Source organism: Danio rerio, chromosome 1, assembly GCF_049306965.1.
Source record: "Danio rerio strain Tuebingen ecotype United States chromosome 1, GRCz12tu, whole genome shotgun sequence".
Lineage (NCBI taxonomy): Eukaryota > Metazoa > Chordata > Actinopteri > Cypriniformes > Danionidae > Danio > Danio rerio.
Window position 1 is genome coordinate 32,326,950 of NC_133176.1, and position 14,895 is coordinate 32,341,844.

General features: G+C 36.3%; 1 protein-coding gene across 12 annotated transcripts in view; it reads right to left on the reverse strand.

Moving 5' to 3' along the window:
- Positions 1-14,895, reverse strand: part of zgc:172295 — a 117,555-nt gene that overhangs the window by 72,327 nt on the left and 30,333 nt on the right. For all 12 annotated transcript variants that reach the window (NM_001114584.2, NM_001431102.1, NM_001431103.1 and 9 more), the window contains 2 exon segments: positions 3,112-3,221; positions 3,500-3,637. In NM_001114584.2, the coding sequence (NP_001108056.2) occupies positions 3,112-3,221; positions 3,500-3,637 (248 nt within the window).

Below are 14,895 nucleotides of genomic sequence, written 5' to 3' on the forward strand. Positions count from 1 at the left end.
TTTTAAACCGGAAGAACGAATTTGCTTGAAATGACGCAAAAACAACCAATTTACACTTTTTAGTGAAATATAGGTGTCCTAATAGTGTTTTTAGCAGTGTGGGACACATATACGACTGTCAACAGCTCAAAAAATGTGTTTTGGTGTTTCATGACCCTTTAATATTGCCTGCAATGAAACAAGTCAAAGTAAATTTGAAAAGCAAATTTGGGAAGATTGGGAAGAGTGTGTCTAAAAACATTTTCTTCCACCAGCATCAAGTAGTGACCAGGGGCCTCATGTACGAAGACTTGCGTGGAAATCTTACTAAAACATTGCGTACGCACACGCTGTAAATGTGCGTACGCAGAAAAAATTTCAGATGTATGAAACAATGCGTACGCCGAATCTCACGCATATTCTTTTGTACATCTGAATGAACGTGAAACTGACGCAACAAGCACGAGCACAAAACCCCTCCCTGCCTCCTCCCCCGTATGAATATGCTAATGACTATGCTAATGGAAAAATTCAACGAAAAAGCAATGTCAAAAGCAAGCAAAAAGAGAAACTTTGAACAGAATGTGAATTGGAGGTGCTCCTTTCGGAGGTAGACCGGAGAAAAGCAGTGTTATTTGCAAGTTTGTTCTCGAATTAACAACAAAAGAAAAAAATAGAGTGGGAGAGTTTAGCTGATGCGGTTAACACAGTTGGGTCTGAACATTGCACTGAGTGCATTAAAAAAAAGAAATAGTGTGGTTTATATCTGTAAAATGTTGCAGGATGCTTAACAGTCTCAGTGGCGCGCTCGTAAGACGCATGTGATCATAAATTGATACGTTCAAGCAGAGCTCGGCTCGAATCCAGCGTCTGATGAACTCTTTCTTGTTTTTTCCCCCGCTACACATCAGATTTTGCCAACTATTTATCACGAGAAAGACAAGTAGGAATCATCAATAAGTTCATATCAATAAGCATCATATTTTATTTGCACATTTATTGAATGGAAATGTTTCTGATTCACGCATGCAAATTCATCTTCAAATAGTGTCTTTATAGCAATGTGCGTGCGGTAGATCGCTCAGATTACATTGGGAAAACAGGCGACTGATGCAAATTGTGCTTTAATGTTTAGCTGGTCAAATGTATGGTATGGAAACCTTATATACCTGCTGAACCCGTCTCATACAGCTGCCATTGCAAGGCTCAGACACTTTGTAGAGAGCAATTTAACACAACTGCCTCAAGGAGTCGCCAATGGAAATAAAACAGACACGCACAAAAAATGTGCGTACGCCTGCCAGAAAGCTGCCGTGAAGCTGCGCACATTCCCACGTTCAGTTCATTGTTAGTAAATCCAAACGTGAGCGATTCTGAGCGTGAAACCCGGCGTACACAAAGTTTTTGTGCGTACGCAGTGTTGATACATGAGGCCCCAGGCCACTATTCTGCAAGACCAATGGCTCGCAATCCCTCTGGCCAATGTTCAGGACTTGGCCATACACCATACTAATAAATTATTGTGGTCTAAAAGCAGGCCTTACGATTTTATTAACCAACTCCTGTATATTTCTATATTTTTTCTTTTTCCAAGTATTTGTTTGTTTGACTACATTTTCCATTGATATTCTTGAACTGTGGTTTCAAACAATACTAACTTGATATAACACATTCTGTCATTATAATGTGGTAACAACTTAAAAAATACAACATTTCAGGCATACACACAACAGCAAGACATTATGTATGGTCAGTCATTATTCTTTTTGTCCATGTTAAACAAGGGGTCCGTTCTTCGTACCTTGCTTAAATGATCTAAGATGATTTGGCAGATCCTGGATCTTTTAATCTTGATAACTGATCTCTCGCTAATTTGGTTCTTCAAACAAGTTCGCGAATCAGATTAGAATGTCTGGATAAACTGATCTGAGATCGCTGCGTCTGTTGTGAAGGACAGATCTATCGATCCTCGAAATCATGATCAGCAATGCAACGATTGGTTGACGTCACAGCAGCGTAATGACATCATCTGATTAATATTCAATTCAAATTAGCAGTAAACGGCTTGTTAAATATGACACGCAATAACCTTGCACATTTGTTGTGCAGGCTTTACACTTTCATGTGTCAAGAGTATTCATCATGTATTTCAATGCAAATCAGTGTATTTAGTACTACATTTAGAGACGATTTTCTTTATCATAGTAGCCGTTTTTTAATCGGTGTAAAGAATAACTGGTTGTTTACAAAAGCATTTTCATATTGGTAGGCTTTTGCAACTTTTGTGAAGCATCAAATCACCGGCATATTAACTATCAAAACATGTTCATGACTGCATAAATGTATTATTGCTTTAAAAAAAAAAGTCACATATTGTGCATTTCTATTATACACAATTTGTACTACAGCGATCTAAAAAGTTAATATCAATAAGTTTTCTCTTTGCACCACCAGGTGGCAGTCTTTGTACTTTCATTTCAAGGGTGCAGATTGCATACGTTTTATTAATATGTATAACTTTATTTATTTTATGACTATAACTTTATATATATATATATAGTTAAAAAATATGTACCATTTTCCCAAGTGTATATAACTTTTACTGTAAGAAAATATCAGAATTCGCAACATACTTTCTGTATTATCTTTGCTTGAACTAAGCCGATCTAATCCTGTTTATATGAATTGAACCTGCTCCCGATCAGGTTTGACCTAGCAGAACTGTTGCTATGACAACAACTCTCAGATCAGCTTTGAAGAACGAAACGATCCTGGATCGTGTCAAATCGTCAACATCCAAATCCAGCTAATTGAGTAATCCACGTACGAAGAACGGACACAAGGATTGCATTTGATGTACACGAGCACTTAACTGAAACACCTGTACATAAGGTGCAAAAAGTATACACAAACCCAGACACCCCAATGGAGAAAATAATTTGAGTGTTTCTATGAACAAAATCAGGCATCTTATTTCTGGTATTTCAGGAGGCATATAAAATAATTTTTTTTAATTGTTTTGGGGCAGAGCATCTGTTTGTGACAAACTTTTATTTTATTTTTTGTAAAATAAAATATTAATACAAAATATTTATATTTAACATTAACTTATAAATGCAAATTTCTACGTACATGCACAGCTCTGGATCCCAGTCCATTGTGTGAATATTGAAAAGCATGGTCCGACTTGCATTGGTCACATCTGTGCAGTGAACACCTCCATTTTTCCCACCAGTCAAGCACTGAAAGTAAGGATTATAGCATAAGATTTCCAAAATTTTAAATATTTACAGAATAATTACTTTATACTCAAACTCCATGTCTATGTGCTTGAGTTTATCTTGCAGTCTCATTAGGCATAAGACTCATTATTTTATAGAAATCATTTATCATTCCTTATTCTTGGCATCCTTGGATTACCTCAAATCTATGCCCCAATCTTACCTTTTGTGCTTTAACTCTAAGATTATACAAATCATACAAAGATAAATGAGTGATACTTAACTGCCGCTGCTCTTACCCAGATAAGCCAGGAGTCAACTGTTCCAAACATGGCCCTGTGGGAAAGCACAGCCTCATGGACCTTTTCCACATTATCCATTAGCCATCGCAACTTCACTGCACTGAAGTATGTGCTAATTGGGAGGCCTGTCTTGTCCTTTATAGGTCAAGAGAAAAAAAAAGTGACAAGTGAATTATTATTTTTTTTATTTAAATTGACCTACTTTGTGCAAGACAATAAAACAAATCTACAAGGGCACAATTATAGCAGGACATCAAGTCAGGACATTTGAAATGTTTAAAAAAAATTAATTACCTGTTACTGCTTATTTGATATAATACATTTACATGCAAACATGAATGCATGATATACAGTATATATTTAGATAAAACTGAGGTCTTGCTTATTGAACCCGTTTTTCACACGCAAAAACCTAGAGCATGGTCTAACCCTTGATGGATTCTTAGTTCAGTCCTCATCTTCAGTCAAAAATTTGGGGATGATTTTTTATAGCAACCTTTTGTTTGAAGGCCAGATTTCAAGCATCTGTAAAACTGTATTTAAAAAAAAAAAAAAAAAAAAAAAGATATATTTTTTTAAACATATTGCCAAACTTCGACATATGCTATCAATGTCTTATGTAGAAAATCTTATTCATTATTGCCTGTAGGCCTAATTAACAAACTTTATCTTCTTCAAAATGCAGCTGCTAGAGTGCTTTCTAAAACAAAGAAATATAATCCTATTACTCATATTACAGTTCTTTTATCATTGCATTGGCTCCCTAATAAATATTGAATCAATTTAAACAGTTTGTTGACTACCAACAAAACCCTGAACGTCTTTACTCCCCAGTATTTAAGGGAGCTCTGGGTGTATTATAGCACCTTACGTCTCAACTTAGCCTGGTTTCTCTTAAGGTTTTTTTCCCATCACTTTGTTCAATTGGTGAAGTTTGTTCCTTGCCACTGTCACCACTAGCTTGCATGGTTCAGGACTTGTGAAGATGCGAATCGATGGATTTCACTGTCAGCAGTGAAAATAAAACCACACTAAACTGAACTTACACTGTTTCAATTTACTATAATCTTTAATCTTAGGTCAATACTTTGACACAATCTACATTGTAAAAGCGCTATAGAAATAAAGATGAATTGAAAAAATATATGCTTTCCTTTATGCTTTCACCATCTTTAAAAGTATTTGAGAAATGCAGAAAAAAATATTTAATTGTTATGTCTGAGTTTTTTAACGTTAACGTTCCAAGAGAGTCAACAAATAAGGTCATGAAAGATTTCTTGTGTAATGAATAGGTGAAAGACAGTGTGGAAATATAAATTTATATCATCTAATTTCAAATTAACAATAATCTACGTATAACTGAAAAGTTATATTCTTAGGTTTTTAATTATATAATTTCATTAACATCCCAGCTAGGAGGGACATTTAACCTTTATCTCTCTGACTACAGGCTAAGCCAGTGATGCAAATGCTTTAAACGACTCTGTCTTTGTCTTCGGGTGTTGCTTTTATGCTACAGAAACCCTATGTTGATTAACTTGTGTGGTCAGTAGCTGGGCCGTTTTTTAACACCTATGCCATGCTGACTCCAATACTGAATTTGCATGCTTTGTTTAGCTTTATCCCCTCCTCCAAAGAACACAATATAGACATGAAATCTTTGTCTCAATTCAGACTTGTGTGAAACTTGTGAGAGACTTGTGAAAGAACTTGCAGACTGCGGACCTCTAGTAGGCTCTTGCAGACACATGGACATCTTAAAGACGCTTTATGACTGCAGATTAACCAACACGTCTCAATAAAGGAATTCTGCTTGTTTCGAGTCTCCTGGACTGGGTTCTCTCTTCTTTTTCACTCATTTATTTTTTTTACAACAACTTGGTGCCGTGAGCCGGATAGAGACAGAAATCATCAAATTCTCAACAATTTGCCACAAAAGACTGAAATCCACCTGGAATTCAACTTGAACCTTCAAGATCAAGGAAACTTCTTCAGACAGAATCTTCAGCTCAACGGCAATTTGAAGTCACTCAGCGGACGTCACAAATTCTCAACTATTTGCTGACTCCAACCCTGATGAACATTGAAGCTACCTGAATACAAAGATCAGATCACTCCAGACTGAATCTTTGCAGCTTAACCTCGATTTGGTGAGTTTCACTCTATCAAAAGAACCATACAGACCAGTCTATACACATGGTTATTCTCTGCTCCATCAGAGAAAAGTTAACAAACAGCTGCAGGGTTTGTTTAACAAAAAGTTATTCTCTATTTCAATAGAGAAGTAACAGTTTTATCCTCTGTTCAGACAGAGAAGTAAAGCCTTACGTGCTATTTTCTTTTAAAAAGTTATCCTCTCTTCAGAGAAATTAAGCCTTATGCGCTATTTTCTTTTCTTTTATTTTGTTTTCCCTCTGTTCAACCAGAGAAGTTTTAGGTATACAAGCTAATTTATGTTAACTCTTGTTCAGGCAGGAAGTTTTAGCAACATGTGCTAATATTGTTACCCTCTGTTTCGCCAGAGAAGAAATTACTACACTTTCATCTGAAAAGTTTTAGTATTTTTACTTTGTGACAATAAGCTCACAAAATGTTCAGACAGAATACAAGACTGATCACTACAACTGAAAAAGGTAGTTTAACAACTCCTTTATTGTCAGATCAGGATTTCAAATCGCTGCTACAACAGCACATGGACTCAATTACAGAGTCAGTCAGACTAAATTTGACAAAGAAATTTAGCATTGACCCAGATGATGTTTGGACATTAGATGAATGCAAGAAAGTGCTTGATGCATGCATTCGCAAAAACAATGTGAAAGGCATTATCTGCTGCTACAGAGAATTCAGTTTATCTCGAGCTAAACAACAAGCTCAAGCTAAATCAGAATTAGAGAAACAGATCCAAGAGCTTCATGCTAAGATAACCTCATTAACAAAACAACTGAACCTCAAGAAATCAAAAACTGACATTGAGGAGGTTAGTCAGCCTGATAATAAACATCCTGACTTACAAATTGTCTCTGAAACAGACATTTCCATCCAGTCAGATAGCGATTTACCTATAGGCTCAGTAGAGGTTTGTGGTGCCAGAAGATCTAAGAGAACTGAGAGTTCACACAACAACACTTCTGTTGTTCAAGTTCAAACAGGTTCAAGAACACTAGGACCTAGAGAAATAGACAGACTGTCTCAAAGCTTACCATCAGCACGCACAAATTTTTCAGAGTTTAACAGAGCACTAATCAGCAAAATGCGTCTTTATGACATGTCATTAACAGAAGTCACCCAGCTAATGTCTCAAATTCTCACTGAATCTGAATTCAACAGTTTTGAGCATACTGTGACCTCTAAATTACAACATGCCAGTAAGGATGATTTGAGAGAGGGTGTTTTGAAAGCTCTAAAGAACATTGTTGGCCCAAAGATCGACTGGTCAAAAGTGACTTGTTGTGTGCAAAGGAAAGATGAATCTGTGAATGAATTCACTGAGAGATTTTGTCAATCCGCCATAACTTACAGTGGATTAGCTGATAATTCGGACAGTGTGCTAAATGATAAGGGACCCCTAGTCCGCATCTGGTCAGATGGCCTTGCAACTGAATACAGACAAGCTTTGCCATTTCTTAACATCACCTGGTCTTCCACCACTCTCAGAAATAATATGAACAGTTTAGCTTTGTGGGAAAGAGACTCTTACATCAAAGACAGAGTCAGATTTGAAGCAGCTGCCACTAAGGTCAACACAGAAAAGACATCAAATCACAAATGTCTTAGGAAAAACATCTGTTGTCATTACTGTGGTAAAAAAGGACATTGGATGAGGGAGTGTAGAAAGAATAAAAAGAACTTTAAAGAGATGAACAGGGTAAATCAACTTCTGAACAGTTTGCTAAATGCCCTCAACATACCCCGCCCTTCATCACTAAATCCATTGAGCTGTCCACAAAGATGCTAACCATTTTTTGGCTGTGAGTGCTTAATGTCCCCGTTCATTTACAATTAAGATGAAAGACTCTTTGTAAAAAGACACAATGGAAACTTCTTCCTTTGTATTGGGGAACTCTGCTTAAGTCCACTCACAGCCTTGAATGTGTTTTAACACATATTTACACCACTACCCATTCAATGTTATGATGTCTGATAGGACTGATATTTATTGAATGATAGTTTGTGTCTCACATTTTAAAGTTTGCCCACCACACTCAGGGACAGAACAGGACACACAAACCAGTGAGGAGCCCAGGGCAGAACTGAAAGCAACAGGCTTCAGGGGCCACACCCTGTGGTGAAGACTCCCTTTTTCCCCATTTATCCTCACCTCACTGTTTTATAGGTGTCATAACTTTAAGATTAGGAGACAGAAAATACACAACACTATACGATCACCAACTTAACACAACCACTATACGATCACCTGAATAACTAGACACATAAACTGTATGATCATACAAGTCTATGCATGAATACTGCTGGTCTGCTGTTTCCTTGTTTTCCTGTGTGCAGGTAAACACAAACACTGCATCTTCTCAAGAAACACTCTGAACCAGAGCATCACTACGAAGATCCATGAATGACAGGAAGTCATCAGATCAACTCTGTGCTGGAGAAGAACCACAAAACACACCTCACAAAAGACTGAACACTATTCACAAGCCATGGACTTTCAGAAGATCTGCAGTTTAACTACATGATTTTTGTGTCATCATGTAGGATTTATGACATTACAAATGATTGTCATAAACGTGTGAACAGTTTTGAAATCTACACTTACATCTACGTAGATATTGAAATGACACAGAATAAGTTAAATGTGCCTGTAACTTTTCAAGTTACATGACTAGAAGATGGGGCTTCTGTTATCAAACAGAAGCCATTGAATGGTTTTAGGAAAGCTTACAAATTTATATTTTTTTTGTGAGAGTTTTTAAATAACTCTCAAAGGGGGAACTGTGGAAATATAAATTTATATGATCTAATTTCAAATTAACAATAATCTACGTATAACTAAAAAGTTATATTCTTAGGTTTTTAATTATATAATTTCATTAACATCCCAGCTAGGAGGGACATTTAACCTTTATTTCTCTGACTACAGGCTAAGCCAGTGATGCAAATGCTTTAAACGACTCTGTCTTTGTCTTCGGGTGTTGCTTTTATGCTACAGAAACCCTATGTTGATTAACTTGTGTGGTCAGTAGCTGGGCCGTTTTTTAACACCTATGCCATGCTGACTCCAATACTGAATTTGCATGCTTTGTTTAGCTTTATCCCCTCCTCCAAAGAACACAATATAGACATGAAATCTTTGTCTCAATTCAGACTTGTGTGAAACTTGTGAGAGACTTGTGAAAGAACTTGCAGACTGCGGACCTCTAGTAGGCTCTTGCAGACACATGGACATCTTAAAGACGCTGTATGACTGCAGATTAACCAACACGTCTCAATAAAGGAATTCTGCTTGTTTCGAGTCTCCTGGACTGGGTTCTCTCTTCTTTTTCACTCATTTTTTTTTTTTTACAACAACAGCATATTACCAATGTCTTCAGACAAAAGTGGGTGGGAAACAGAGGGCATGGGTTGAGTCTCCCCAAACGCAGATTCTATTGAATGTTTTGACCCCGTTTTGGCTGTAAAACTTAAAGGGCACCAATGATGATATTTTGTAAGCTGTTTGGACATAACTGTGTGACGGTATAGTGTTACCACTGTCATATTGGGGTGATTCAAGGAAATAAGCCTCTTTTTTTATTTCTTGACATTAAAATTAGATCCAAATCCCTCCCACTTTGAGGCCCACCGCAACTTGACGAAGTAGTGCAGCTTCAAATCAAATCAAATCACTTTTATTGTCACATCATCAGCAGCACGTGTGCTGTCCAGGAAGTCCGGGATCCAGTTGCACAGAGAGCTGTGTAGACCCAGAGCCTGGAGCTTCACAACCAGCTTGGCAGGCACTATGGTGTTGAATGCTGAGATGAGCTGAGTTGAATGCATTCCCTGTCCACCAAATTGATTGACAGCCACGTATTGACATGTCTTCGCTCGCTGGGATCATCAATCATCATCAAATGTGAGCAAGAATGAATTTTACAAGTTTTTAAAACAGTGCATGTTTTTATTAAATTACAGTGATTTACTTCAGCTTTACTTTATCACCACAGCCATGTGTCAGTACAATTTTAAAAGATGATGCTTCAATCCTGGTTTGTGGACTTTAAATCAGGTTTATTTTTTACATCTACATAACAGATATCCATACAGCACTGGTTAAAAAAATTAAACGTGTGACATGGAGACTAAGCCAAAAAGAAAATTAATGAAAAGTTCTTACAGTAGTATTTCTCACAAACGGAGGCACACTTAGACAGGCATGTGGTAAAGGTGGGCAGGGAGAACCAGCATTAAAGGCACAGGCCAAAAAAACAAGTACATGGTGTTTAAAGAAGAAAATCCTAACAAAAAACAAGTAATCTGATGGGTGTTTTGGGCTGAAACTTTAGACACATTCTAGAGACACAAAAGACTTATCTTAAATCTTTAAAATGTAGTAAAATAGGTGCCCTTTTAAGAATTGGACTTAATAATTAAAAAAAGCCGGAGTACGACTCCTCTATTAATTGCATCACAGGTCGAATCTAGTTCCACTCAGCAGTTTAATGATGCTCCATTCGATGCAAGTAGGTATATTAAATTAGTCTTATCATTTTGGGAGACTGAAGCTGATGCATATTTTGTAGTGTTTGAAAGAATTACTGGGAAACTTGATTGGCCAAAAGATATGTGTGCATTACTGCTGCAATTGCAGCTTATTTTAGTCTAGACCAATCTGTGCGTAAAATGTGCACTGCCTCGAGAGACGTCTCGCATTTTATGTTTGTTTGTCTAAATGTAATCATCAGATATCATAAATCTGTGTTACTGTAACATGATATAAGAGATGACCGTTTTAATTGAATCCCTGTGATTTGTATTTCATCGCCGGTGAATTGAGCTGCATTCAATGCATGTATTAAAATCTCACTCTAAATAAACGGCGCCTTTGAGCGCTCATTGGCTCATCACACAAGTGATGTGCGCGCGCCCGTCACGCTCATGAAAGACGTAGCCACACCCCCAGAACAAGAACCGCCCCCTCCGGGCGAGGCAGCTCATTCCACAGACGGGTGAACTCACTCGTTGCTAATACCAGCTACGGCTTAAGTAAACCAATTTTCCGCGTCTAAATAATACCAGCTATTAACAAAAGGCTAACTGGGACGTGAAGCGTAACTCTTAACAACTCGCTAGCGGCTAACGCCAGCTAAGCTTAAGTAAACTAACCCTTTGCGTCTAAATAATTCCAACTATTAGCATTAAGGCTAACTGGATGTAAAGTACAACTATGAAAAACCTCCCCACTGTCTCCCCCTGCTCTTCTTCTTTTGTTCACCCACTATTGTGTCTTATGTGGTCTGAAATAGTCAAATTGTTTGGAGTTTAATTAGTTTTAATTTCGATTAAGCACTTCATTTTCCCTGTTAGCATTTTATCCAAACAATATTTTAGTTATCAACGTATAGATTATTGGTCTGCTTTTACTTCCTTTTGGTTATTATTAATTATTTTGTTACTTTCATTTATATTAATTTTACTGCCTTCTGTTTTTTTTTTCTTCTTTTTTATACTGCTGTCCAGTTTTATTTTATTATTATTTATTTTAAATCAAGTTCCCAATAATCTATTCCATACTTAGTTCATATTTAATTTTGTTTTTGGTTTTGCCATTTGGGGAAAAGCTTTTAATTTTTCTATTATTATCATCATTAATAGCATTATTTTCTCCCTTCTTAATTTTTATTCAATTTTTTTCCTCATGCCTTACTTATTCCCTTCCCTGTTAGGTTATAGGGAATTTATTACTTTATATAAGGGCTCAAATATTAGGCTGGAGCTAAATTCAGAATATTGATCTATAGATCCCACATCTGATTAAAACATTTTGGGTTAACACATTAATGTTTGTAGATGCTGAATACTAAGGCACTCTAATTTCTTTTTTTAAGCCGTCCTGTACTGCTTTCTACTCATAGAGAATTTTTTTTTCCTAACCATCAGACACTGAAGCATACTAAGATTTGTACTCCAATTGGCTTGCCCAGAATAATAGATCCGTAGTACTGCCTTTATCTTGAACTGTTAGAGTCCCCTGTTCTTGTGTGTTTTAAGTTTATATTAATAGGTTTTTAATAAAGTCAATTTAATATAAACTTAAAATTACCCCACTCAAAATTTATTTAAGTGTTAGTGATAATATTACATTCACATTAAGTGTACTTAAGTTTTGGGAAAATGTACTTCTACTACAATACATTACTAATAGATTTTTTAAATATTAACTTATTTTAAACTTAGGATTATTATGTAAACAGTGTACTAAAAATCAACTAATATTTAAAGCATTTAAAGCACACTTTTGAAAAACACACTAATTGTCACGATAACTTCATTCACAATAAACATGGACTACAATTCTGCCATTTCTGGACTACATTTTCATACATGCACTCCACTCACACTCACACATGCTTCCTCATCTAGAATGATTACACTCGCACCACCTGAGGATTGTCAGAGACTGACTGCCCACACTATTTAAGCAACACACTCACTCATTTACATTGCAGAGTCTTGTTAACTGTAAAGTAACACTACAACGTGTTTCATAGTGTTGTTTTCCTGTGTTTTGACCCTAGCCTTGTTAGCCCGTGTGTCTTAGTCTGCCGCCTGCCTTCTGACCACTCGCCTGATCCTTTGACTACGATTCTGGACTTCCCTTGTATGTCTGTTTGCACCTGTATTGACTATTGCTTGCCTGACCACTGATTAAACCTGCAAGTGGAACCTATCTCTGTTGTTTGTGTCACTCCTCAGGTCACATTAATACAACTGTTTTGGATGTTTCTTCTGTAGTGTACTTTATTGTAGTACACTAAAAATGTATTTAAGTATTACTGGAATTTGGTATACTTTGTCAAGTGTACTAAAGTCCTACTGAAGTATAAACATACTTTTAATTAGTATTTTTATAGTGTAAAACCATCAAACACAAAAAATAACAATGTACTAAAAATGTATTTGCGGGTATTTAACTGTATTTTAATTGCATTTAATTATATATTTTTTTCACCAGGGATCCCTTCAAAATATATTCTTTAAATAAATGTCTAGTATTTTAAAAGCACATTTTAGATCAGCTTCATGGTGTCTCATAATAGCACTGTTGAGTACACTTAGATGTACTTAAGTTTATCTTAAAATGTACTTAAAACTAATTTTTTAGTACATTAAATACAAAATTAGTTTGGGAAAATAGAGCACTTTTATTACAGTATTTAGCACACTTTTTTTACAATTTCTATATTCTTTTAATATATTACTATTATACTTTAAATTAGTCATAAATATATTTAAATGTTTAAAATTAGGGTTCAAGTGTATTTCTAGTTGTAACTAAATATATATTTTTTTTAAATACAGATATAGTATGTTAAAAGCACATTTAATTCAATTTCAGGGTGTCTCAAAATAGCACAGTTGAATACACTTAGATGGTATTAAGTTTATCTTACATATACTTAATACTATCTTTTAGTACATTAAGTACAAAATTAGTGTGCGAAAATAGAGCACTTTTAGTACATTACTGAAAAGTGTACTAAGTATACTTAAAGTGTATTTTAGCACACTGCTTTCACATTTTGTATATTCTTTTAATACATTACTATTATGCTTTAACATCTTAAATATATTTATAAATGTTTAAAATTAGGGTTCAAGTGTATTTCTAGTTGTAACTAAATATATTTTTTTAAAATACAGATATAGTATATTAAAAGCACATTTTAGTTCAACTTCAGTGTCTCTCAAAATAGCACAGTTGAGTACATTTAGATGGTATTAAGTTTATCTTAACATATACTTAATACTATCTTTTAGTACATTAAGTACAAAATTAGGGTGCGAAAATAGAGCACTTTTAGTACATTACTAAAGTGTATTTTAGTGCACTTTTTTTTTTCATCTGGGAGGAGCACCGTCCGTGTCAACTGGCAAACGGTCAATCTTGGTTAATTACCCTGTCATGATTTCACACACGTGCCTGCCTGAATGAGATTGGCCTAGAGTGGCACCGGAATCATCAGGCGAAACCTAATTTTGAATCGTGTCATGCGGTCAGCAACTTCATTGAGTATTACGCATTGTGCTAAAGGCCTACATTGTTCACAGAGTTCGCAATCTAGTCACTGTCTGGGCAAGTGATCTAATAGTGACTGCAGTAGGAGTTGGGGAAAGTCTAGCCAGATAGCACATTCTTGCGATTTTTATCTAGATCCCTTTCACTCACCACTAAGTTTAAATAGTATGTAAAACCCAGTTTAAACTTAACCCACAGCAGGAATATAAAACGAACATTTTAGACATACCCATAGTTTTAGCTATTCTCTCTCTCTACCCCTCTTCTTATCTTTGTCTGTCTTTTATTTTAATTTTTATTCATGTTTATTGATATTCATTATTACTATTATTTTCTTTCATTTTTCTGTAAACTCGTTCATTCGGGTGCTATGCCATTTTGTCTAAATTATCATTATTATTATTATTTTTTGTTACTGTTATTTTTATTTACTTCAGTTATTTTCTTTACTTTGCCTTGCTCAGAGACCATGCTATTGAGAACCACCAGGGTGATCTAAATAATTGATTGACAACTTGCACAGCCTAGCGCATGACTAAAGCCTAGAGGCCATTACATAGATATCAACTATTGTATAGCCACCCCAATTCGACATCACAGTGTCCGGTCCACAGTGGGTTCTTAAAAGGACCTATGTCTGGCCTGCACATGTCCCGTCCTCTGTCTCACTCAGCAGACCAGCATTTTAAGTGCATCCAGCCTGCCGATTACTGGGACCAACTGGAAGCCTGTTTAAGTGCTTTACCTACAACCTCCTGCCCAACGACGCAATAGAACTGCAGCGGCCAAGCAGAGAGCAGCTGGACATCCGCATTAATCTGCTGAGGGCGAACGACCTGGCCCGGAGCCACAACAGCCAAGAGCTGACTTAACTCTTCAGAGCCCTTGCACACCTCACCCTTGCACAGGCCAAATCCATAGAAAAGGATCTCAACCAACTGGAACATCGAGCCCAGGACACATGCAAGATGACAAGGGCCCCAAATTACAGGTCCCCAAATGGAGCTACAAGCAGACAAAGGACACAAGGAGCAACGAGAGAAGAAAGCCAAAGATGAACTGAGTGTAAAGCTACAAAAGCTGAAACACTATTGTAAAGAGCAGAAACTAAGAGGCAGTGAAGCTTGGGTCAAAGCCTTTAAAAGTCACCGGCAGA